Source organism: Python bivittatus, unplaced genomic scaffold, assembly GCF_059951505.1.
Source record: "Python bivittatus isolate LINGU-HERP-01145 unplaced genomic scaffold, Pbiv_v1 ctg000030_np1212, whole genome shotgun sequence".
Lineage (NCBI taxonomy): Eukaryota > Metazoa > Chordata > Lepidosauria > Squamata > Pythonidae > Python > Python bivittatus.
This window is the reverse complement of record NW_028277031.1, coordinates 4,906,084-4,932,790: the sequence shown is the minus strand read 5'-3', so window position 1 is coordinate 4,932,790 and position 26,707 is coordinate 4,906,084. Positions and strand designations below refer to the sequence as shown.

The 26,707-nt window shown below is 40.0% G+C and overlaps 1 protein-coding gene across 1 annotated transcript in view; it reads left to right on the top strand.

Annotated features, from left to right (window-relative positions):
- RBFOX1 (RNA binding fox-1 homolog 1) overlaps positions 1-26,707 on the top strand; it is a 399,208-nt gene that overhangs the window by 293,869 nt on the left and 78,632 nt on the right. The window contains exon 8 of the mRNA XM_088152958.1: positions 12,168-12,248. Within this exon, the coding sequence (XP_088009084.1) occupies positions 12,168-12,248 (81 nt within the window). The remainder of the gene's footprint in view (positions 1-12,167; positions 12,249-26,707) is intronic.

The window sequence follows — 26,707 nt, the reverse complement described above, 5'->3', positions numbered from 1 at the left end:
TGGTAGGGAGCAGGGTTATCCAAATGGCGTGTTGTGTTGCTTTCTATCACATCGGCCTATTTATTTCTTTGATGTGATTAGAAGCCAAAAACTCTCTAGGACACAATTCAATTAATTTATTAAGAGAGAGAAGTGCAATTTCCTAGATCCTAGTAACCTTTTGTTAAAATCATTGGTTTAATGGCAACATGCAAAATTATGTGTTATTAGAGAGAAAAGGCTGCCGCCATCTGAAAAGGCATCCGTGTATCACATTATTTCCCAATACCCAAAGTTTGCTCATGCTTTACACATGGCATCAGATCTGTATTAGATCTGATGACGGTTCTTCTCCCAATGTTTTCTGTATCAAAATTGTGCCAAGGGACCAAAGTGAGAAACTTTTCAGCATAGCTCCTGAGTGAAAATGATTTCTCTGAAGAGGCATGCCACCTGAAAGCAGGATTACATTCTTCTGGGTGCCAATTTAAGTTTTTGTGTGTCCCCCCCCCCCCGCACTCTCTCTCTCTTTCCCAAATGCATTACTATTTGCAAAGAGACCTTACTCTAATGCAAGGGTTGCACAGTTTTCTTAACATTATGGGTGTGTTGTACTGTTTGGGGTTTTATGGACACTTTAGGATTCTATATAGGCATGTGTAATGCTTTGGATCTGAAGCCAAAAGGTTCTTCAGAGTCTGTGTGGGCAGACATGCAACATCTGTTGGTGGTTCCTGAAAGATGTTGTATGCTTTCTGGACGTGCACAGTAGCGTGCAATTCCAGTTGAAGGGGGTGACAATGTGCTTTTGAGCAGAGGTGGGGATGCTGTTGGTATCTTCTTAAATAGGTATGTTTTGGGGGCTCCAAAGGATCTTTTCAGCTTTAGATCTGAAGCAGATCTCTAGTTTTATACAAGTAAGCCAACTGTGTCAACAGTGTGAGCACACGTTTGCATGTACAACATAGACATCTGTAGGGAGGAAGCCTTTATCTCTACAACTTCCAGATGGTCTCTTATCCCAATATTAACTGTAGCCAATGAAATGTAGCATACGGAGATTGTTAAACAACTGAATTGAAATCCTCACTTTAGGCATTGTCTGAAGTATTTTTGGTTTCACTGATAAAGCCAAGGAAACAAGCAGCTTGGTGATGTTATCTCATGCAGTAAATGGGATGAAAACTAGATAAATGAGTTTTCTGTAGTCACTTCCTGCCCCTAGCAATGCCCTCTGATTATAATGCATTCTGAAGGTTGGGGTTGGTTTATCTCAATTGTTCAAGAAGTACTTAGGAATATAATCATTAGACGTGCAAAATATCTACAGTACCACAGTGCCAGAGAACCCTTTCTCAATGAGGAATTAAGCAAGCACTCAAGTATTTAATTAATTTCTTAAATGCTTTTATTTGTGGCTATGTTAAAAAGGGAAAAGTGGACCGCATATTGCATGTTATCTATCTATCTATCTATCTATCTATCTATCTATCTATCTATCTATCTATCTCCATCCATCCATCCATCCATCCATCCATCCATCCATCCATCCTTGCAAGGTTGGGCAACCGGCAGCCATATGATTGAATATCCTCTTAATCCTAATTTAAGAAGCTTTCTGCAACTCGTTAGATCAAACCCCTAGGAAAAGCAATTCATGCTTTGTCCAGCAGTCCTCTGAGGGAGAAGGAAGAGAGAGAGAAAATGGGAAATTCAAAGAGAGAAACAGAAAAAGTGTGCCCCATTCATGTTGGATTTCACCCTATCAGCAAGTGGCTACAATGGGATGTGTTCCCTGATTCATTAGAAGGTCCTTCTTTCATAATAGTTCTGGATCCCAGGAAAGGGGCTTTCATGATTCTGGAGGATGTAGGAAATAATTCACCCAATCTTTCCTTTTTTATCCAAATAGCTAAATTTACAATCCCTCTCACAAGATTGGAAAGGAACTGTTTTTGAAGAAGGTGGAACACTTGAGTAGAACAGGCATGTCACACTTGAATTGCATTGGTGGTATATGTCCCACTTGAAGTGGTATATGTCCCACTTGAATTGCATTCATGATGGCAGAGAGTTCAACAGAGCTCACCAACCCTGCTAGCCAATCTTACCCTGAGGTGAGATCAGGAGTATTCTTCAGATAGCAGATGCTAAAAGACAGTGAATGGTCCAATCTGTGTCCTGTGTGCTATAACTTACCCTGTTTCCTTGAACTGCAATGACTGATGTCCAGTCAAAAGAGTTGAAATATATTTCAACCTCTTCAAATGTGGTCAGTTTTCATATTTGGGTGGATGAAAATTATTTTTAGTTCCTCTTTTCCCATGTTACATATCTAGAGAAATGGAGTTACTTGTCATGCCTCTACTCCTGTACTAAGATTCGCTAACTGCACATCTGTCCCTCCACAGTGCAATGCTGAAGGCCCCACCTGGCCTGCTAGTTATTGTATTAAGCAGCACTATGAGGACAGTAAACATTTTCAGTAGTAGCGCAGCACACGATCAGCTGTGCCCACAGCAACTGCAATGATGCCAAAATAACAACACCTGTCTGGTGATGGGTCCCAACATCTGATGCACATACATAAGTCACCGCATTTGCATGACAATGTCATTGCACACATTCTGTCATTCCCCCATCCCGTATGCATGGATATGTGCTTCTTCCATTTAGGATTAAAGGAAGCATCAAGCGATTTCTCATTTTACCCCTGGCTTTGATTATGGGAATGTGATAGTTGTTGTAATCAGCTTTAATATAGAAGCAACCCAGCCAGAACCTTCCCTAATTGATTAATCAGAGACACTGGTTGCCTGATAACAAATTGCTTGCTGTTAATGACAAATATCATAATATGTCCATACTATAATCATTGATTTTTTTTTCCTCAAGCTTATATAGAATTAACTGTCCAGATTCTAATTGCCTTCAAAGAGTTGGCTAGGGGGAGTTCACATATTTTGTACATTGCAATCAATATTTTCCATCTCTCTGGAAGGCACTTTTCTTAATTTACTGGACTTTCCTTTAGCATTTATTTTGTCTCTTAATTATAAAATGGCATGTTATTGATTTTTGGCATGTAGTCTTATGGAGTTCCCCCAGAGCTATTTTATTGCCAGGCCTGGGGTGAAGGATTTGGCCTTACTAATGAGAATCTTTATCACCATTAGAATGGTATTAATATGGGGCATGAATTATCATACCTTACTTTTGGAAGGTAAAGTTACCTGGTGAACATGTTCTTATATATACTTATTGCAGATAACTATTTGGAGTTATCTATTAATACTGATCTATTAACCCTGACCTTAGTTTTGGGTCTGTATTCATTCATATTTCCAAGCACTGTCCATTTTCAGAGGTTTTCAAAGCTTGTGGCAAATATATCGGAGGTCATTTGAAGAATGTTATTCCTTGCACCACGTTCCTCTTCCTTAGCACATCCCTGGTTGTGCAAATAGGTTTATAACCCAGTTTTCCCACTCAAATGTAACTGTATTACTCCTGCCAAGGTTCAAAGCCAGTGGTCAGGCTACATTAGATACCATCTGGGCGTTGCCATAATCCAGGGTCCTGTAACCTTTTCCAGGCTGAGGGCTTCTCCCACTCTCATTCCAAAAAAATGGGTGCAAGCAAGTCAAAGAAAATGGGCAGAGCCAAGATGTAAACCACATCTGATTTAAATTAAATTAAATATAGCTCATAGAGCTATATTTCCCTATCATTTAATCATTTCTGTCACTCAGAAGTAAATTTTGAAGAAATGTAGGACCTATATCCCAGGCCTTAGGTGGTGATGTATAGTCCTGGAAACTCAGATGGTTTATGTTTGCCCTAGAGATCTGGAAAAAGTGGCTTCTTCCACATGAGACCCTAAGATAGCTTACTGGATCAGGCCATGGTCCACCTTAGTGCAACATTTTGTTTCTCACAGGATGAACCAGATGTCTCTTGGGTGTTCACATGCAGCTGAAAGAAATATACCTGTCTCTTTAGTTGTTATTATTTGAAGTCAGCTGCCTTAACTTAGAAATAATACAGAATCTTCATGAGTAATAGCTCTTGACAGACATGTTCCACCATGAATTTATCCAATCCCTTTTTATTAAGAGGGTCAGACCAAGCTCATATTAGTTTAGCATTTGTTTCTCATGGTGGCCAAGCTTGAAAGCAGAAGACAGAGAACTGGTCCCCTCCACCACTGTTCCCCTGCCAGTGGAATTTGGAGACATCTGGAAATAACTTTGTATCATCATGCCTAATAGCGCTCTATAGACTTGTCCTCTATGAATCTATCCATTGCTCTTTGAAAGCCATCCAAGTTTGTGGCTATCATGGTTTGTGGCAATGAATCCCACAGGTGATTAGCCACTGGTGCTGACACAGAAGATCACACAGTTTAGCAGCTTCCTGGAACTAAGGTCATAATTTTGAAACGTGGAATACATTTCCTGAGTGATTATTAAAATCAAATCTAAATCTTATCACTGAAATTGCCCCTTATAGTAAGAATGTTACACAGAAGCGAGATGGATTTATTTATGAGTCAAAATTAATGTCTGTAGTAAAGCCGCAAATTTAGCTAATGAGAAAATTTGGTACTTGTATACTGTAAATCCACTCAGGTAATTCAGACATAACTCATTAGAAAATAAATGGCTGAGTACTGGTCTGGCTAAATGGGAATTATAAATAAAAGTCAGTTTGCTGTTTGGTAACATCCAGACATCATTGTTCCAAAATCGTATTAGTAATTCGTACAAGTATTAATTAATATCTAGGGAAAGAAACCCAAATAATCAATTTTGCTTTAAACTTTTCCTCATCTTTGGCTAATAAAAGGGTTATTAACTAAGCAAATTATCAGACCATTAACATCAGAGCAATACAGCCTTGTCCAGTCCTAAATTATGACCATACAGATACCTTCAGGTTGGAAAGAGATTTTGGGGACCAAGGGTCATGCTCAGAACATATAGAAAAGGAACAATGCTTTGCTTATGGCTGCCACTTTGACTTTTTTGACTTCCACCTCCCATGGAAGCCTCCACTGGAGACATATTCAGGCATAGAAAAATGTTTTGAACATCTAAAAAGGATAGTTTTAAGAAAAGGGGAACAGAGAGAGAGAGAAGAAGAAGGAGGTGGAGGTGAGGAAGAGGAAGAGGAAGAGGAAGAGGAAGAAGAAGAAGAAGAAGAAGAAGAAGAAGAAGAAGAAGAAGAAGAAGAAGAAGAAGAAGAAGAAGAAGAAGAAGAAGAAGAAGAAGACGACTCAGGTTTATTTTTATTTTTTAAATTTTGTGCTGGCCTATGACCATAATAAACCATTTTCATGCTTTCCTTTTTTAAATTTGCTACATGGCTGACTTGATTACGACAGGTCCTGAGATCCAGCACTGATGATGAACAGCACAACACTAAATAACAATGTTCATAAAAGGGAAGGAAGACATGATGGTTGTGTTTTGGACTTTTAACATTATCCTTTTAGTTTTTTTCTTTTCTCTTTCATGGAAAATTCAAATTACTTCGTGGTTGGGATGAGAGACTCTTTCAGCTGCTAAATGATGAAAGATTTAGCCACTTTGGAAATAAAGATGATGTATCTGTAGAGAAACTGTTGATTTAAAATATCTTTAATCTTGATAAATAAGTTTTTAAGGAGAGAGAGAGAGAGGAGAAGGTTATATACAAAGCTTTCAGCGTGGCACTGATGAATGGCAAATTCACCCATTTCTCAATTGGCGGTGAAGACACACACCACAAGGCATAACCACATTGTACATCATATCTGCCAACTCATTTCTTTGATTAAATATTCCATCAGCACAGGCTATAAGGCGGTAAACCTTAACAAGATTCATAAGATGTGCGTCTTGAATATACATAACTCACTTCCTTGGATGGAGAGTCAGCCTGCTTGTGGAAGAAAATTAGAATGGAGTTAAATTACTCCACAGGACAAGATCAATAGAGAGATGTGGGGTGGGGAAAGATCCCCTAATGCAATGCAAATGTAGTTATGACTTGACAACTTGAAGCCGACAATTAAAGTCAAAAATGGAGCCATGTAATGTAATTCAACTCTAAACCCTGAACATCATCATAAATGGTCAGGATACTTGGCAAACCTTGTTATAGCTGCAGTTTTCCACCCGCTCCCCAAACACATACAGTTCTTTAGTAAAAACAGATTTTACTATCCCAGTTTTGTTTCGTTTTTCTTTTTAAGGAGAAGGAGGATGGAAACTTGAGTAGAATAATAAACACTCAGCCAGCACAAGAGGGCTCTCCAAGTGGCTATGTTTGGTAGAAAATACCAGTTCAAAACCACTGGAGGTCTATTCCAGGATTCAGGAAAATACATTGGGGCACCTACTCTGTTGGGAAGTTGAAGCTACTCCCAACTACCCTGGATAAACCATCTTCCTCCCCTCTCTACCTGCCTCTTTGGGTTGACATCCTCTGTTGCCTCTTTTAGCTGAATGTGCTCAGATGCATCCTGGTCGAGAATGATGAATCTTTCAGTGTTGGATTGGATTTTCTCATTGTTTCTGGCACATTCTACGGGCATCTTTAAATACTATTTTGATTGAATGACAACTGATACCCAGCCCTGCCTGAAACAGACTGAACTAAAAGCGATTTTCATGCCCTTCCCTTGTAGGCTTAAGCCAACTGAACTAATGACCAGAAAAACTGAATGCATGATTGCCATTATATGATTTCTTTTCTAACGCATGGGATTTCTTTGCTTCATTCCTTATGAGACAATTACACAATCCTTGTGTAGATAGCCAGATGCTTTCCTTTTGTGCCAATTTTCCTGGATGTGAGAGAGATGCAGAAATGTGCCCCCGAGACTCCCAGGACTAGGAGGGTTCTGGACAAAGGTGATAACATCCTGGCTTGAAAGAATGGAGTTTCCTATCCACGGCGCTGCAGTTTTTATCAAGACCCTATGATCTTCATGAACTGAGTAGGATCTTACAGGCCATAGATGTGTAATTTGGTAACTCTCTTGCCGAGATGGAATAGGGCATAGATCTGCAGTAATATTAGGTTGATGCTGCCAACATTCATAAAGGCAATAAGGATATGCTTGGCAATTCATATTAATTTTTTGTTCAATTGCAACATTTGCCCTTCCAAGCTACTGGGATTCTTGGCAGCATGACCACCCTTATCATTTCTCCCTTTCCCCCCGAGAGATGCTCTTGACTCTGAACAGTAATTGCACAGTTGTTGGTAATATGATTAATACATGTAGTGCGCTGTTGTACATGCATTACCGTGGCACAGTTTCCCATATTCCCTCAATAGTGTGGTGTTCTCTATTCCCTTAGCAGATTAATACTTTAACACAAATTACTCAAGAGTTCCACTGGGACAGGTTTAGCTGAAGGATCTTGGGAGTTGAAATAGAATAAGAAAAGCAACTCCTCCTCTTTAAGAAGTGATCAGGTTTGTGTTTTGAACTACTTCGTTCAAACTGGCCTGTAGCCGGAGTATCAAAATGCCTGCTAAGTTATTCTTGAGACAAACAGAGGAAAGAACAGCACCTGGTGTACCTGGTCTGCCCTTGTGTTTGCTTCCCCCAAATGTCCTACAAGATTGTGAAGCTCTGAATAAGCAGGCCTGATTTCCAAAATAGAACAGACGCAATGAGAACTTTTTAGGATTCCTTAAAAATGTATTTTTCCAACTTTCTGCAAGCCTTCCAAGAAGCAAAAGAAATAGTGTGTGATTTTCCTGTTATTGTCAACATTCGACACATTGTCTGAAGTATACTGTTGATTTATTCTTTATTTCCTGAAATTGGAAAGCTTAACAGTGAAAGAAAGGGGGAAGAGAGAGTCCAAGAAACAAGAGGAGGGGTTGCAATCGAGGAAAGGAAATGGAATTTGGCACTCCATGGTCCAGTGCATAGAAGGGAGACCATCACGCATGAAAAAGCAGTGTTCACAGAGACACTGAAAAATAGGTAGCAGCTATAGGAATATTTCACCAAAATGTGTAGCTCCAATTTGCCAAATATTTTCTTCCTCTGCAGCAGTGGCTCCTTTTTTTTTTTTTCCCCAGCTCATGCTTGGACTGTTTGAAAATTTCTTTTAAAATCATACTTTGGATGTTTTGCACTTCCATCATTGTCTCCAAGAATCCTACATGATTATTTTTGGGTTGTGTTCTATATCTCTCCATCATTGTCCAGCAACCCTGGCTTCCCAAACTTTCTGATCCCAAAGAGATGTAGGGGGAGTGTCTTCCTGGTGGGACATTTCCGAGGAGTAGGAAGTCAGGGACATTGCTGGCTGCCAGAGAGAAAACTGCCCAGTGAAAAACCAAATTCTCAGTTCTCAGACATCTCAACGTGAAGATAAAATGTAAGAACACCCCTCCCTCTAACAATTTCTCCAAGATGTTCTGAAGAATAAGAATAAGAATAAGAATAAGAAGAATAAGAGGAGGAGGAGGAGGAGGAGGAGGAGGAGGAGGAGGAGGAGGAGGAGGAGGAGGGGGAGGAGGAGGAGGAGGAGGGGGAGGAAAGTATAACAATTCCTTTTCCATTAAATTGAAGAAGCAGCCCAAGGGGGAAAAATGCAGGAGAAAATGTTGGCTGAGCAATAATACAGAGTTGTGCATATATTGTTTTCTTTGCAAAATATACATAAACTGTATGATAAATAGGGTTCGATTAACCCTGCGCTAGATATAAATGTATAACCAATTAACTAATTTTAATCTCTCTCCCTCTTTTTTTTTTTAAAAAACATCTGTTGGCATTTTTGTTTGAATAATCCTTGTTTAGTTTCCATAATAGTGTACATTTTAATGAAAAACTCATTAGAATGTAACAGAGGGCATAATTAATTCTGGGTGATTCTTTCTATGTAAATAGCTAGCACAGATGCCAAATTCCATTTTCTGCTGGCTTTATTAATTTTTCATACACCAATATTTCAGCCATAATGGGTTGTAACAGCTCCTCAGAAGTTTTAGAAACACATTAACTGCCATCAGAGCTGTTAATCTAGCTGGGATTTTCACCATTTGTATGATAATACTTTAACACTACATTTTTAAAAACAATGGCAACAGCTTTATATTTTAATGTTTTGAAACAAACATCTATGTATAATTAACGTAAGTAATATTAAACAATATTGGGTTAATTTCTCTGTATTTAGAAACAACTTAATCTATTTTGCAACCCGTTTGCTCAAAGACAAAACAGGAAGGGGACATTTAGATTTTTTAAAAACTGAGAAGAATGTGAAAAATAGCGACATTTGGAAAGAAATAATGTTCAATCGTAATAGCCATTGCGGTTAAAACTGAGAGCTGAGATTGTCTAGCCTTCACTTCAACCATACTTTCTAATTCGGACAAGCCTCATCTTTCAGCTTTACCCTGACACTGACAGTATCGACTGGAAGATTGCCAATCCTTAAAGAGTAGGATTTTTAATTCTTTGCTCCTGCTGGTCCCAATCCTGCTGCTAATTCTATGGGGGGCTCCAATGCCATATGCAGTCGTCTTATTTCCTTTTCCTGAAAATGGGAAGGTCTCAATTTCTGGAAGCAGTAGGAGGACTCATCTATGACCCCAAAGTCCCAGACACCTTTTATCTGTTTCCTTTGTTATGCTTCAGTAGAGCAGACGTACTGGGTGATGATTAGCTTAGCCCAGAAAAACAGCTGGAGAGGCCGTGGCAACAGGATGTCCAAGACTTTCCTTGTTATTCTTCAAGGCGGCTCGGTGTGCATTTCTCTGCCTGCGTCTCTTTGGACTGGTCACTGAGCACAATAAAGACACAGGCTCGCTCTCTCTCTGTCTCTCTCTCTCGTTCCTAATCTTAGTAGATCAAGAAAAAAAGAAAGAAGAAAATGCTGGGGTAAACCACTACTGTTAAAAAAAAATTGGGAAAGATGCAAAGTTTAAATAGTTTTCAGCCATCTAATACGTAGAGGAAAGCATAATTCATCACAACTAGAATTATAGCAATATAATTCTATATTATATTATATTCAACAGCAGAGTTGAAATCAAACTTCTGCAACTCTCTCAGACTCTCTTCCACCCACTCCCTTTTTTCCCACTTAGAGTAGGAGGTAAGAATATCCATCCACCTTGCAAGATTATTGCAAGAATGAATGTACACAAAATGCTTGGGACATTTTAAATGGGAGATGTAAATATTAATGCTGTTAAGAAACCCACCCTGATTAACGGGATATCTAAGATTCACAGTGAGCTGTTAGTTCCACCTTATCCCTTATGCACTGCCAGGCTAATTAATGAGGGTATTTTCATCATCTACCATCTTGAGGTGGATGAGGGTCTGTAATTTGATCAACCTCTCACAAGACATTCTTCATGCCCACGGACACATATGATGACGGATTGGGCCCTGAGTGACCTGCTTCTATTAGAACATCTGTAAAGGTCTCCCACCTACGTGTAGAGTTGAAGATTCTCTCTGTGCGCTTAAGAAGCCAGGCTAGAAGGCAAATTTATAGCTATAGAGACTCCTGCCTGCTCATGAGAGACTGCCATAAAAGTGGGTCATAAGCAGATTTTTTTTTCTTTTTCTTTTTTGCTCTGGGATTTAGAAGAGCCATTTTCCTTCCATGGATGGGCAATTATATATATATGGCCCACACAGGGTTTCACTAGAAGGGTGAAGGAAGGACTGCTACACACTTGGGAATGGCAGGCAGGACTTCATGGCTGCAGGCTTATGCAATCTGTGGGAAGCTATTGCGCTGTGCAGGAAACTCCTTATAGGTTCTCTGAGCTTGGTTGTTTTCGTGCAAATGTTTCATTAGGTAACATCTTCAGTGCTAGAATGGAGTGGAGTTTGCTCTCTGTTTATATGCAGTGGCACATCTAGCACTGAAGACATTACCTAGCCGGGTAATGAAACGTTTGCAAGAAAACAACCAAGCTCAGAGAACCCCAAGACCTCCACAGTTCAACCCTGAGCTACACATATTCTCTTCTATTGGAACTTCTTTTAGGCTTTACATCTCTAACATCTCTATTTCATCGGTGGCCACTCAGCTTCATGTGGAAGAATTTTTGTTCCTTGACCTGTCCCTCATTCTCCTTCTTTGCTAGCCTTCCCTCCTCAGGTCCCTGATCCTCATCAGAAATCCAACCCTGCAAGCTAGCGAAGCACTGCCCTAACCCCCCCTTTTCCCCCTACTTTAAAAGGAAATAAGATAAATTCATGTATCCTATCTTCTGCCCTGTCTCTGTGGCAAAAGAAAATCTCTTTCTTCTGGGATATCGGAAATGATGCTTCTTTCCTTCCGCACAATACGCTGACCCTGACTCGCAGACAGCAATGCGCAATGGAGACGTAGGAGTAGAAGGTGCAAGGATGTAGTAATGCCTTCATCTGATAGGAATCTATGTTCTAATTAAATTAGTTGAGTTCACGCTAATTCATTAATGGCACAGTGCAATGATATGTGAACCCAGGAAGGGTGGTTTGTAAACCTTGGTTTATGGCTGCATCATGAGTGACACAGACTAATTGTGGCCTGTTAAAAATATGGTTCAATGAACCATGGCTTAGCGCAATTTGTGAAACTGGGTTTCATGTCTTTTCGCCATAAGGTCAAGCTACGTACAGCACAGGTATGTACTCAACATTTCTGATGTGTCTGTAAGTCCTTAAAAATGGCCCCCTCCCACCAATGCCTGGAAGGTAGGAATACAATTACTGAGCAAGGACAGACCTAGGCTGCACAACCCCACAACTCTGTTGTGTGTTTCTTTCAGTGTGTCACGTTGGGATGGGTTGATCTTTCTCAGTGTACGATGAAGGTATTCACACTGCATAATACAGGCTATCAATAGATCTGTCTTTCTTAACTTGACAAATTTCAGATGTTTGAGGATGACAGTACTCAGGTTTCTTAGCCTTTGCTCACACTGGGTGGAAATGATTAGAACCAAAGTTGGGGGGGGGGATCAGGTGGGGAGTTCTGCTGGAGGTGACTGGGAGGTAGTGACACACCCAAGTACAAATATAACTTACTGAATATGCCTAGAAGCTATTTTGTTTTTACATAACTTTGTGATGATGTGGGATATTTTTTTTCACATGTGTGCTCCCGATCTCAGAACACTCTCTGTCTTTCTCTGTCTCTCTCTGTCTCTCTCCTTCATAGGCAGGGTGCTCCTGTGCCAGGCAAACCAAGAAGGATCTCCCATGTACAGTGCCCCCAGTTCACTAGTATACACGTCCACAAGTAAGCCAATTTTACGGCTGTCTTTTACCTCGGATTGCTTGATTGCTTGATTGCCTGGGAAATGTCCACAGGGACCTAGCTCTCTGGCTAAGTTGAACGTGAGGTCTAAGAAATCTGCAGCTTCAGATCTGAGAGCAGGTGATGCCTCTTGCCTGCCAAGGAGGTTATGCTGTAGAACCCCTTATCTCTATCTAGAAGGGGCAGCACGCATTGCATGGTGTGATGGGAGTTGTAGTCTGGCATATCTGTCAGGCAAAAGGTTGGAGATGGTTGGGGTAGGCTCGCTGCCTTTCTGCAAGGCATGGAAGAAAAGTTGTAAGCCCCCAGGGCAGACACACAAGCCCCAGCCTAGGGTGCAGAAAAGGAGAGGCAGGAAAGAGAACTGGCTGGACATGATCGTTCCTAGGGCCTCTCTAAGGTGCCCCTCAAATGAAAGGTTTAATGTCACATTGAATCAACTTTTGAATATATAAAGAGGATCACGTAACTTTTATGAATTCAATTTAATATAACCTTAATTTGCATGGCAATTAAATCAAAATTGGGTTTTATCTTAGCCCCACAGACCTCTTTGTTTCAGATCAGTCCCAAGGAGGGAGGTGGAAGTGGGATTCCAGCTGTGTCATTGCAAAGTCAAGTGACCTCAGCTCTAGAAAAGTTGTGCATTTAAGTTTGGGAAAGATGGCTTTCAGCAACTTTTTGACAGACTGTGGTATGATTATTAAGGAGGCTGATAAAGGTGAAACGGTTATGGTGTCAAATAGGAAGGGCTGTGAGTAAGATACTTTACTGCATACAATGAAGAGATGTGGTGTCTTATGCTGCATATATGAATAATTTTATCAAATGTCAATGGCAAACTTTAAGACCATTCTGGCAAACAATCTCCTTAGAGACCGACTTCCAAATTAAGAATCCATAATCAATCCAGGACACCTATTTATTTCTTTGTTTGTTTAATGATATTTAATGTATTGGTATGCTGCCTATCCCCCAAGGCTCAAAACATCTTCAAAAATAATCAATAAACCCACTCATAATAGAAACAAAATTGATAAAATCAAAATGCTGGATGGAACGACCAGGTCTTGTCTGTTGTCCTCAAAGTCAGAAAGGAAGGAAGAGACCAGATCTCCATGCAGAAGGAATTCTGAAGTAAGGGGGAGGCAACTGAAAATGTCCATTTCTGAGGTCCTGCAAGATACCATCAATTTTTGTCTTGTTTTAGTGTGTATATGTTCTCTGAATCCACCACCAAGCTTCCTTTAAAAGCCATTTCTCAATATGTTGGGCGTTTTTTCCCTTCTCATTCTACTTTGAAGCCCTTTGTTTTTGTTTCAAGGATGGTCTGCAGGAAGAAAAGGTCAAAAACAAAAAATAAAAACAGTGACCTTTTCTCACATGCATTGAAGTTGTGACCTCCATCTAGACATTTTTGCCCCTTCCTCCCCCAACATCCCTGCTTGTTTCTTTCTTCTCAGCAAGTCTCCCACAAAACCACCACTGGTCAAGGTACAAAAACTCTGCTGAATTATCACTAATATTCCAACATCTGAAACAAAAAGTCCAGCTTCTTGAAAGTTGCCCTTTAGTCCAATATCCATGCTACAGGTGCAAAGTCATAGTAGACAAAATAGTAGTAGTAGTAGTAGTAGTAATAATAATAATAATTAATAATAATAATAATAATAATAATAATAATAATAATAATAATATTGTCGTCATCCTTGGGAAGGACTCGATAGGTGGATAAAAATGCCAAATCCAGTCTAAACATCTGGCTGGCTGTGCAATCAACCATAATAATAATAATAATAATAATAATAATAATAATAATAATGACTGTGGCAAAAGAAAGCTACATGCAAAAGAAAGACAGTAACACCCCAGACTTAACAATTGTGGATAAGAAAGACAAAAAAGTGGACATTGCACTACTTGGAGACAGCAGAATAGAAGAGAAAGAACTGGAGAAAATCACAAAATACAAAGACCTGCAAATAGAAATAGAACAACTGCGGCAAAAGAAAGCAAAGATAGTACCAATAGCAATAGGTGCCTTGGGTGCAATCCCAAAACATTTGGAACACCACTTGAAGACCGTCAGCAATGACAGAAGCACCACCAAAAGGCAGCTTAACTTGGAACATCTTATATCCTGCAACAATACTTTTAACACCTTCAAATAACAACATCTCCCTATCCCAGGTCCTTGGGAAGGATTCAACAGGTGGATAAAAATGCAAGTCCAGTCTAAACATCTGGCTGATTGCATGACCAACAATAAGAATGACTGTGGCTAAACAAAGTGAAGAAGAAAGACAAAAAAGTCTCGATAGTGGACATTGCAATATCTGGAGACAGCAGAAGAGAAGAGAAAGAACTGGAAGAAATCACAAAACGTAAAGACCTGCAAATAGAAGTAGAATGACTGTGGCAAAAGAAAGCAAAGATAGTACCAAGAGTAATAGATGCAATCCCAAAACATCTGGAGCACCCCTTGAAGACCATCCGCATTGACCAAAATTACCATCAGTCAATTGCAAAAGGCAGCTTTACTTGGAACAGCTTCTATCCTGTGACGATACCTTTAACACCATCAAACTACCACATCTGCATATCCCAGGTCCTTGGGAAGGACTTGATAGGTGGACAAAAATGCCAAATCCAGTCTAAACATCTGGCTGACTGTGCAACCAACCATAATAATCCAAATGAGAAGATAGTCTAGAAACAGGATGGTGTGGATGTCTTTGAATAAGAGATAGAAGAAGATGTTCTCACCATGCAGGGAGGTAACTAGCTTGGAAATTCAGCAATCATTACATAACATTATGGAAGTGAGAGCTTTGAACGAATGGGACTGAGATGGAGGAACCGAAGGGGATAGATATTCAAAACAGAAGTGCCTCTGGGTACCTCCTCATATAGCCTATCTCCTGTGCTCAGTAGGAGGGTCTGCCCTTTGATTCTTTGCCAGCGACCTCTACTTTGTATAATGCCTTGAAGCGCTCAACATAGCATTGTTCCCAAAGAATTATGGGAAATTTGAAATGGTGAATCATTTTCTTTTTATGAAGTAATCATTTCCAACCATGCTATGGACAGCTTATGAACATGCCCTAGGCTCTTTCAACTGATCTGTCATTAATAGCCATTTTCTATTTCATAATCTACAGACTGGACAGAAAAGAAAAAAAAGGGGAGGGGGGAAGGAGAGAGAAAGAAGATATCGAGACAGAGGTGCCGTGAAAGCTTCTAAATCTGCCCCACGCTGCTCTAGTTCTTTCACATAATTGTCTGAGAAAACTTCCATCAGTTTCTGTAATTAAACTAATGGTCTAAATGAATTTCCAGATCACTAGCTATTCATTTTGATATGTCATTACACTGAGTTCAATTAATAGGAAGGAAGTTTACAGCCCATTGTGTCCTTCAAATGCTATTCTATTTCATCGGTTTTAATTAGCAATATTCACTTGGTCACCACCTCCTCCTTCTCACCCGTTCAGGCCACACTCACTCATTGGATGGGCCCACTCTCGGATGTTGGTGTTCTTTGTTGTTTAGCCTTCAAATAAATAGAAGGAAACATTAGGTAATTAGCACCTCAACACATCCTTCACACAAAGTTTGTGGGGCCCAATCCAGTCCTTTTATTGCAATTGGCACTATTACCTACTACATATGTGGCCGTCTAGAATTCTACGTATGTTTCAAGAGGGAGGGAGGGAGGGAGGGAGGGAGGGAGGGAGGAAGGAAGGAAGGAAGGAAGGAAGGAAGGAAGGAAGGAAGGAAGGAAGGAAGGAAGGAAGGAAGGAAGGAAGGAAGGAAGGAAGGAAGGAAGGAAAAGAGGGGAGGGAGGGAGGGAGGGGAAAGGAAAAGAAAAAGAAAAGGAGGAATGGTTTTATGAGAGTGGCAGAGCATTACTTACATGACTCTGACTGGAGTGATGTAAATTTAACATACCTATACAGTCAAATTTAACATACCTATACAGTATTATAAAGTTTCTTTCATGTTCATCTGACATCATGCAGTTGTCTGGACAGTAATATGGAAATAGTTAGCCACCGACCTTTTCAAGGAGAGTTTTCCCACCGTTCCTCCAATCTACAGCCCTGGTGGTCTTCTAGCCAGGTCCAGCTGAGCTTAACCTTTCGAACATTGGCTACGTATTCTTACTAAACTGAATTATACTTACTTGTTTTATGCTTACTGTTGCTATTGCTAGGCTTACATGCAACGAAATAAGTAGAATGCACTTCTTTCTGCTTTGTGTATCTGGTTGTCTTTTGATGTTATTTTTGTCAGTTTGCTGATTAAAAAAAATTCCCTCCATTAACTACAACATCAACACAATACGGAATGTTTTTAGTACATCTGACGTTTTGAAGGAAGTTTTAACAGATTTTTGATTCACTTTATGGAAGGTCTCAGGTTGGTAAATTCATCTAAATTGCATTTCACTAAAAAGAAAAGGTGAGCCTAGGCAAAGATCTCCCTTTCCCCCTTGAATGTTTTGGGAAGTTTGTAGAAAGAAACTGAAAGTTATTCTTAAAATTCTTTTGGGAAACTCCAGGTGCTGCGTGTTTTACAGATAATTTCAAAGGCACACTTGGAAATTCTACATTACTACCAAGAGCTGAGGAGTTGGATGGGGGAATATAATGATTTTTTTTTTTTAAAGAAACTCCACAATCTAATTTTAAGAGAAACACACTTGTTCGGTCTCAGTCCAAACTTCACTGGAATGGCAGTAGAATAGACAATGATTTCGAAAAGCAGCAACTTTTTGATGTGCATCGAACTCCTTAGGTAGTTTATAGGGATATTATTTCTTCGGATTATGCTTCTTCTTTCACTCTCTTGCGTCTCTCTGTTTCTCTCCCCCCATTTTTGTTGTTGTGTGGCTTGAGTTACTTCTTTTATAGAGTGAAATCCAGCTACCGCCCAGCTCGTTGCGTTCCAGTGTGCTTCCTCCAAACATTATGCTTGTCTTGATATTTCTTTCACAAAAATACATATGGCAGATAAGTAGCCGCAGTGGGATACTTTTGGTGTGTGTCAAAGAGATATTAAAACAATAAACTACATTGCCCTGGGATTTTAGCTTACAAGCAAAATGAAAACAACACGACAAAGATGAGATCATTTTGAAAGGTGGCAAGGCAGTTGTTTCAGAAAAGTCCCCGGAAACCAATGATATTACTGACGGAAAATATTTTGAATGCAACCTGTTCTTATGCAGCCATGCTCTGACAACTGTAAATCACCCCCATACATGTTGGAGTGGTGGGGAGAGGACATGATTTGTGTTGAAGATTATCCATCACCTTGATAAACTTACAGATCTAAGTGGAACATCTGGTTTATTACACAAAAATAACTCTAAGGGGGTTTTTGGAGTGGAAGGTTGACTATTTTACTTTTCCTGCAGAATTAAAATTGATTGAGATCATGAAAGCTGCATCTTTATGCATTTACTTCACATTTAAAGGATCAGGTTGTTCTTTTAAAAAAAAACCTGCGCATTGAAATGTTTCACCAGAACTTAGAGTGCAATCCAGACTCATTCACAACAGTAGCAGATTTCTGGAGTAGTTTGCTCTTGTGAGACAGACAGACAGACAGACAGACAGACAATGTTTGTCTGTCTATGTTATGTTATGAAACATTCAGTGCTCCAAATTGGTTCAAACCAGTTCAGATAGATTTCAAAGCAGCACAGTAATTCATTGAAGATTTAGGAAGGTATGTGATTGGTTGAACCGAAGGTGTCTAAATCCATTCACTTGCCATGCGTGCATTCCTGTGTTTTAATGGTCCAAACTGGTCTGAAACAAATTAGACTGGATTGTGTTCAGCAATTCAGTCCAAAACAGATCTGGCGATCTATTTGCATCTGTCCATATGAACAAAGCTAAGCTATTTTAAAACCCATTGGGTGGGAAAAGCAACCCCATGCTTATAATGTTTCTCTTGGTGGATTGCAATGCCATTTGAAATAATAAGGGCCAGCAAATGTTAAAACAAAGATATAAAGTATGAATATTTTGAGTACAGTATATTTGTAATAGGTGAACAGTAGTCGTGGACAAAGTGAAAATGCAGATGTTTAGAATAATTCTGAGGTCCAGCATTTGAAATAATCTATCTTCACCATTGGAATCGGTTCATTTCTGCTTTGGATATCTTCTCTGTCTGGCACTGACAAATATTTTGGGTATGCCTGACAGTGTATTAACTGGAGCTTTATGATGCAAGAATTTGTTACATCTGATTGCTATTTTCTTTCTAAATAGTTTTTGAACTCCACACTCCCCAACCCCAATCTTTTGTAAGTAAATGAATGAGTCTTCCCAAGCTAATATAATTTTTTGTTCTTTTTTATGAATAAAATTTTGTCCTGGAGGAGTTGTCAATGTATCTGAGAATACATAAATATTGTATTCGTGGTGAATATTATTATTATTAATAATACATTATGATCCATGTAGAGATCAAATCATTGTTTATATGTCACTTGAATTAACTCATTATTTCTTTATAATGATGGGGAGAGAATCTTTTGCTGTTAGCTTGAAGTAATTGTCAAAGAGGGAAAAACATTCTTTTTTACTTGCAGTCAGCTAGAGAGCTTTACGATGAGTCTACACGAGTGAGAGAGATAGACAGAGATAGGATTTTAAGGTTGTATTGCAAACACTTTCTCATTTTGTAATGCATAATTGTGTGAAAAAGTGACAGAAATGCAATATTTGCAGGCAGGAATATTGGTGACACTGCCTTTTCAGATAAATGTTATCTATAATTTGAAAAGGGAGGTGAAATTGAAAAGAAGTCTCGGGCAATGTGTGGAGTTATTCTGAAGATGAACATAAATGCATATGTTTGAAGCAGGATGTGTAGATTAAAAAAAAAAAAAACTGTTTGCACACATCCAGAGTCCTGTACCAATCCAAAGCCATGTGTTGTATTGGTAATGCAAGTGGAAACCGCAACAAAATATTAAATGCAAAGTACATGGTTTAGGGGTCTAAGGGAGCAGCTATTATATTTTCATTCTTTCTGTTTTCCCCCTCATCTTCCACAAGCATCATATTTAGGCACAAAACATCCAGGCATCATCAGACGAGAATTAATGGAAGGAAGCAGTTCATTCAGTGAGAATGTGGCTCAGGAATTATGGAAACAATCTAAGCTTAAAGGAAGATGAAGCTGGGTCAAAAGATTAGGGAAGATAATCACAGTTACTAATATAAAGGAGAACAAAGACATCTAGGTACACCCCCATATTCAGGTTTGGTGGAAGCAAGACAAAGAGTCTGAGAAACACTGAGAGGAGGTAGAATACAGAAAATCAGCTGGTCAGCCACAAGTCCTGGATGAATAGCCTTAGGTCTACAAAGATCCATACTGTTTCCAATCAGGGCTTTTAACATGGGATTATTCAAACAAGCCTGCAACCAACAGAATATCTTAATCTAGAGTCCGATAGAAACACAAGCTTGGGATTCTCCACAGCTTATTGTATATTGTATGTGTGCGGTGTATGTTCAAGAGAGGGTCAGCATTTGGTAGCATGGATGGAGGACCTGATGAGCCTATTGTGTTAGCCTCCTCAGTTCATGTGGACTCTCAGCAGCTTCTGGAAGATGGCTCTGGGTTCCGGATCTATTCCTACTATTCCTGAAAAGTTATGGCCTGCAAATGGTGATCTAGCAGTGTGTTCTTCCTGAGCTGAGCTGTGCTAACAACTCATGAAAGAAAAAAGGGAAGAAAGAATACATGTAAAATCCCTTACAGAAAAAAGATGTACGTCTCTCCCCCCACCCCTTTAAATATATTCTAGCACTGGACAAAAAATGCAGTCAAGTACCTCACATGATTGCTATCCTCTTCCATGTCATTTTCTTTTTCCTTAAAAATTTCTGGAGATTTCACTCTTGGCTGCCTGACATTTATGGCCAAGAAGAATGAGATGACATCTCTCGCTCCCCCCACCCCATCTTTGCTTGACAGCATCCAGACTGATCTAGTGTCTTTTTTAAATCCAGATTCAGTGATAGTTTGCTCATCTATAAATATTCATGAGCAGGAGAAACTGATTTCTACGCAGTGTGAACTCCTGGCAGCCAGTTTGTGTGGGATTTTGAAACCCAGACGTAGGTTCCCCAACGGGAGGAATTTATGTTCTCTAAATTCTTAATTTTGAAATTTTGAAATGCTGCTACTAAATATAATATTCATTCATCTCGCTGAGCTCAGTGGGGTTTTGCTACACCCTCTTGTCACAGTGAAGGGGAAGTTAGAGCCTCCCTGTGCCCACGAGTGACCCACGTGTTTGTGTGTGGGTGTGTTTTCTGGCTTTAGTTTAAGGCAGATGTGGCTCCAGCTGTTGTGACTTACTCAACAGACCATAGGATAGCACAGTGTGTGACTTCAGCCTGTGTCTGGATTTCAGTGCCAACTGGAAAGATGCATTTAAACTGATTTTAAAATTTACATTCTCTCTCCTTTCTAATGCAGAAATAACTCGACGGTCCAAAAGACCCAGGAAAGGGTCAATTAATCTCAATTAATAATCAATTGAGAAAGCGATGTGACTGATTAGAGGTCCTACACAGGAGCCTCCCAATAAAGCATGCAATGGCTGGCATTATGTTAAACCAGGACTTTTCAAATCATGGTTTGTTGAGCAAGCCATTGTAGCCTTGTTCTCACATCATTCTAAGCCAAAAGCAAGCAAACCATGCTACGCCTCAGGGCAATATAAAGCAGCGAAATGTGCAGACAGAGTTCCCACCACTCAGAGTCAGCAGATTATTTCTCCAGTATGTGAATCCAAGGAGCAAAATGGTTGGTGGGCCATCGTACATGCGTAGCTGGAATAAACCTTGATCCGCTGAAAACACCTCCAACCTCACCAACATTGGATCTAATAATGGCATTGATTTTCCATAATCCAGGCTACTATTCATTTCGTTTTGTACATTTTTCTAAGCAACTATCTCCCTTTAAAAAACAACAAAAGTTAATTAATCAGGGCCGTGTCAATTTCCTTCTGCCCTGCCCGTTTGCGGCAAGGTAATTAATCATCACCCCATCAGCCGCAAACAAAGGGACATTCCGGGAGCCATTTATTGTCCCTTTGAATGAATGAATGAATGAATGAATGAATGAATGAATGAATAAATAAATAAATAAATAAATAAATAAATAAATAAATAATGCCACATGCTGCCTCGCAGCAAATACATCTTTTCTTTCACAATATTTTATCAACATTTTTGCATGTTGTAATAGACGGCAGCAGGAAGCAGCTGTAGTTCAATGCAATATGAATATTAAAGGAACAAATCGGAGCGGATTTATAGGTTATTTCTTTTCTGTTTATGTCAGTTTGGAGATTACACCAAGCAAATGAACAGTGAAAAATTACTCTTCCATGTGGGGAATGGTGATTAAACTTGTACATTAATTAGGGTGTTTTTTTCTTCTTCTTCTTCTTTTTCTTTTTTGGAATGCGCAGTTGTGTTTTGCTTTCCAGTGAATTTCAGATGAGATTGGTCTGTAAGAAATTGTCCAAAAGATGCTAAACTGCACTGCTTAATATTGGTGAGGAGCACAATTGCCAATCTTAAGCGCATCTTTTAAGGAAAAAAAAAATGATTCCAGTCAAAACACCCCCTCTTTACACTTAAAACTATAGCAGATTCCTTCCTGGGTCAGCCTTGAGGGCTCATTCACATCTTTGTGGTGTTGTGGTGCAAGGATGCTCTACTAAACATGTTTTCCTCACAAGGTTATCCTCTACGTCACTTCCAGCATGTTACTGAGGCAAAGCAAAGCCAGGTTTAGATGATCCTGTGCAGAAGGGATGTTTTTGTCATATTTCTGCACAAGACCTCCCATGTGGACAATGTAAAGCACATAGGGGAGAAGCCTTTTTGATGATACGACCTGTCAGCTCCACAAGGTGGGCCAAACAAGCGAACCAATGCCATATAGGTCAGGTGACTTTTATTTTAACAACTATAGTAACAGAATCTTGCAAGTCAGAATGTGCTTCCCCCTCCATCCCTTTATCTTCGTGTGAACTAGGTAGGGGCTTGACTGAGACCTTTTCTCATGTTACTTTCTTGGCCTGGGCTCAAGCCCTGCTTATCTGACCATTGCCTTCTTAGCAGCTCTTCCTCCTGTCCTTCAAGGCCTTTCCCTCTGCACTCTACACAATTTGGGTGGGTGATTGCTCATCTCCAGCAGGTCCATTGAGAGGGATGTCATCCCCCCATCCATTTCCTGGCCAATATGCCTGTTCTGTTGTGCGGTTTTAGCAATGAGGGAGACCAGAATTCCAGCTTCTCCAGGCACTTCATTCACTGTATTGTAATGGGAATATCAACCTACAGAGTGGCTCCTACCTCAGAACAAGGGTCAATCTGTCCAAGAGCACCTACACTTTAAGAACTCTTTCATATAACCTCAGCTGCTTTTCTTGAACTCCAGCTGTTCAAGGTGCACTTATCTGAGGGCTGCATCTGAGCTGCACAAATTCCAGTGACCACTGGGTGGTGGTCCAGAGGCAGAAAACTGTAACCCTTTTCTGCCATCTAGTGGTTGATAGGTCAGTAATCCTTTTGTGAATTCCTTTCGGTAGGGTGATTGGTGTCAACATTTCTCACAGTGGGTAGTGTTTGGTGGAACTGGAATTTCATCTGGGAGACCACGAATCTCTGCTTATATGGTGTTGTGAAACAGGGCCCTACTAGATGCACACTGTGGGAAAAGTGTGATTTATGCTGACATGATTCCCCTCCACACACACACACACACACACACACCAGCTTTGAGACAGGAGGGAAACACAAGCAAAACAGCTGCATGGGTGAGCCAATTAAGTAACTGTTTACAGCTTGATTCTTCATGCACATGAACACTATTTGTTATTTTTTATTTAATATTGTTTCATACAAATATGACCCTTACTTGGTGACTGGAACAACATATGTTGTTTATGCAAATGTGCATACTGTACACACAGATAGCAAGGGAAAAAAAACCAGTAATCTACATTGATTTGCTGAATCTTTGATGCCCAAATAATACTTTTTTTTTTTTTTTAACTTTTCCTCTTTGCCTTTACTGGGACATGGCAGTGGCTAATTATGATCTGAATGGTGTCATCAAAAGGTGGTTCTGTAACTCTGTTCAATAACCGGACTCAACTCGCATTGTTAAACCATGGTACATTTTATTTATTTATTTGTTTGTTTGTTTGTTTATTAAATTTATATTTTAGCTTAGCATGTTGTATGAATTTAGCATTGCCTTTGATCCCTGTGATCACAGGCTGTGGCTGGAATGGCTCAGTCAGTTGAGAACTGGAGGCTGATATGGTGGTTCCACTCCTAACAGAAAGACCTCCACAACAATGTGATATTTTGTTTGGCCCCATGGTGTTTACTTTGCAAGATCCTACAGAGTTTCGTTCTTTCCCCTCTACTGTTCAATAACTGCATCAAGACACTAATGGTGGACATCTGGAGATTTGGAGTTTCCATCTGAATCAGGGGAAGTTCTGCAGACGCTTGGTAGTTAAGGGACTGGGTGAATAAAGCAAAAGAATAAAGCAGATGGCAATAGGTTGCTGAATTTAGCTGTCCTCAGAAGCTAAGTAGGGCTAGCCCTGTTTAGGACTTGAATAGAGGATTGTCTGGGAATTTCAGGGCTGTTGGCCAGGCATGGAGGTTGGGAAAATCCCAGAAGAAGGTAGTAGCAAACAACTTCTGTAAGTCTGCTGAGAAAGCTGAGTGACTGCATACAAGTAACAGGTGACCTCAGAGAATCTTTCCCTTTTCTTCTCTGTGGACATGTGGGGCTTGGGCTTGGGCTCAGGAATAGGAATAGGAAGGCAGACCCTGCTGGATGAATTCCCTCAGAAGCAAGAGATACGTAGCTTGGGGATTGTCCTTCATTGCAGTCTATTACTAGAAGTGCCCTATGTTCAGCTTTGACTGGTGCACCAACTGTCAGTTTAGCTGGACTGAGTTAGTTTAGTCGTAGTGCTTGAGGCCCTAATAACCTCTTGGTGGGGTTACTGCAGTGCCCTCTTAATGGAGTTACCTTAAAGGTTGCCTGGAATGTTAAGTGGAGTGGCTAAGCTAGGGTGAACTAGGGAGGGCCTGCTCATGGTGCCACCAGTGAGTATAATTCACAGCATTTTGCCCAGGGGCGTGCACGGGGAGGCAAGTACAAAATGTATATCACAATGTTGCAAAACAAGCTCTGGCCCAGAATGTTGCAACACAAGTACCAAAAGGTGGATCTTGTGTTGTGACGTTACAATGCATGCTTCATCAGCTCGGCACCTTCGTGGTTAGGAATGGATGCCTGTGGCCAAGAGTACAGTTTTCTCAATGGCAGCACCCTATCATGTGATTGTCTCCCAAGAGATGGTCAGGTGCCCTCTCTCCTTGCTCTCTTCTTTAAAAATAAAGAATGAAAACATGCTAGTTCACCCAGGTATTCTGTTCTAGGAGACACATTGTTTTAAAATTTGCCTTTTAAAATATGTTTTCTGTTTATTGTTTTACATTTGCTTTTATTGTGATGGTCTTATTTACATCCCCTTCTCTTATAAGCCCCTTCTCTTATTATGGAGGGGATAAAGGCATAAAAATTCATAAACAAATCACAGAAACCCATAGTTTGCTTGGCCATGTTCTGAATACACTACCAGGGGATCAGGATTCACACAACATGTTAAGTCAACATTACAAATAAAAAACTGAATTCTCTTGTTTTCCTCCTCCTCCTCCTCCTCCTCCTCCTCCTCCTCCTCCTCCTCCTCCTCCTCCTCTTCTTGTCATGACTTTACAGATTCTTTTTGAGTAGTTTCTTTTTGCTGATCTGTAAGCTGCATAGGCAGCCTTTCCAGTTAAAATCTGGGTGAGTAATTTCAGGCTGAAGGTAAATGAAGAGATATCTCCAGAAAGCCTCTTAACATTTCCACCTTGAAGATCAGGAATGGACAACTTTACTTGATCAAGGGCCACATTTGGATCTGGACTCTCTTCCAAAGAACAGTAGAACAGGGCCAGAGAAAACAACTCGCACCTGATTTCATTTACCGTTCATTAAAATTAAGTATGTCTTTCTTTCAGTCAGGTATTTAATCTCTTTTGCATTCTAACCTATTCAAGATTGCAGATTGGAGCAACTTTTGGAAGCCCCTGGATGCCAAACTTTGAACCTTCAGGGGCCACAGGTGCTCCTCTGTTTAGTTATAAGTTCTGCTTTTCCCCTAGAAGCCATCTAAGAATCACGATGGTTGATTGCCAAGTGAGTGGTGCATGGGAGGGCCAGGAGAGTAACAAAGAGAGAGATCCATTCATCGATTGTGACAGCACACCTTTCTTTTGGCATATGGCACTCTTATGTAAATTCAGATTAGAGCCGGAATGCAAGGAATAATTGGCCATTAAAGGGGCTGTATGTTTTTATGGCTTGGATGGGAATCTGCCTCCCTGTTGGGTTTTGCATCTGCCACTTTGTCATTTTTCTCTGAGCTTCAGAACTTGAATATACAGTTTATAATGCCAGCCTCATCTGGGACATCTCCAGCGTGGTGTGATGGGCACCTGAGCGTCTGGATTTTAGGTTTGGGTTGATTTTTTCCCCCCAGTATATGCATTTATTGCCTGATGGCCCTCCAAGCAATTATTTACCTCATTTAGTATGAAAATGAATGAGAACTAAATGTATATATTAATATCATTTGGGATAAATTAGCACTTGACTGCAGTTCAGGTGTGAACTTAATGGTAAGAACGCCTTTTGTGCGTTTATCTTCTCTATTGCAAATGTTCCTATCTGTTGGTTTATCCGAACTCTGCCCAAATATCTCTGTTCTCAAAATGCAGGTTTCAGGTTTTGGTCTATAAAATGCCTCTCTCCTCTATTCAGTATTTTGTCACCCAGATGCATTGTTGGAGTTAATTTTAAGGTTGATTATACTACAATCATCTCAGAAGACATGGTATAAATCATAATGGATTAAGGGCTAAATTCAATTTTCTTTGTAATTCTATCACTGTGGTTTTCTTTAAACTTTGAGTTAAACAGAACATTTGTAGGTTAGCAGGGCACTAAGTTAAATTCTCAGAAATGCTAGTTAAAAGAATTTCAGGCTTGGAAGAGCTGTGGGAACAACTGCCTGTAAGATTACACCATTTCTTTGTTTATGCAACATGCTTTAACAGAGCAGCATCCTCAAAATGCTAAGCTTGTTACTATTAACCGTGATGTAGACTGGATTTTGGGGTTAGTGTGTTGGGTGAATCCAGACCACTGGCTTAGTTTATGGTTCAGTGTATTATGCAAATCCAGTACATGGGCTAATTCATGGTTAAGCAAATCAGGGCTTAGACTAATGTATTAATCAAGGTCTTTTA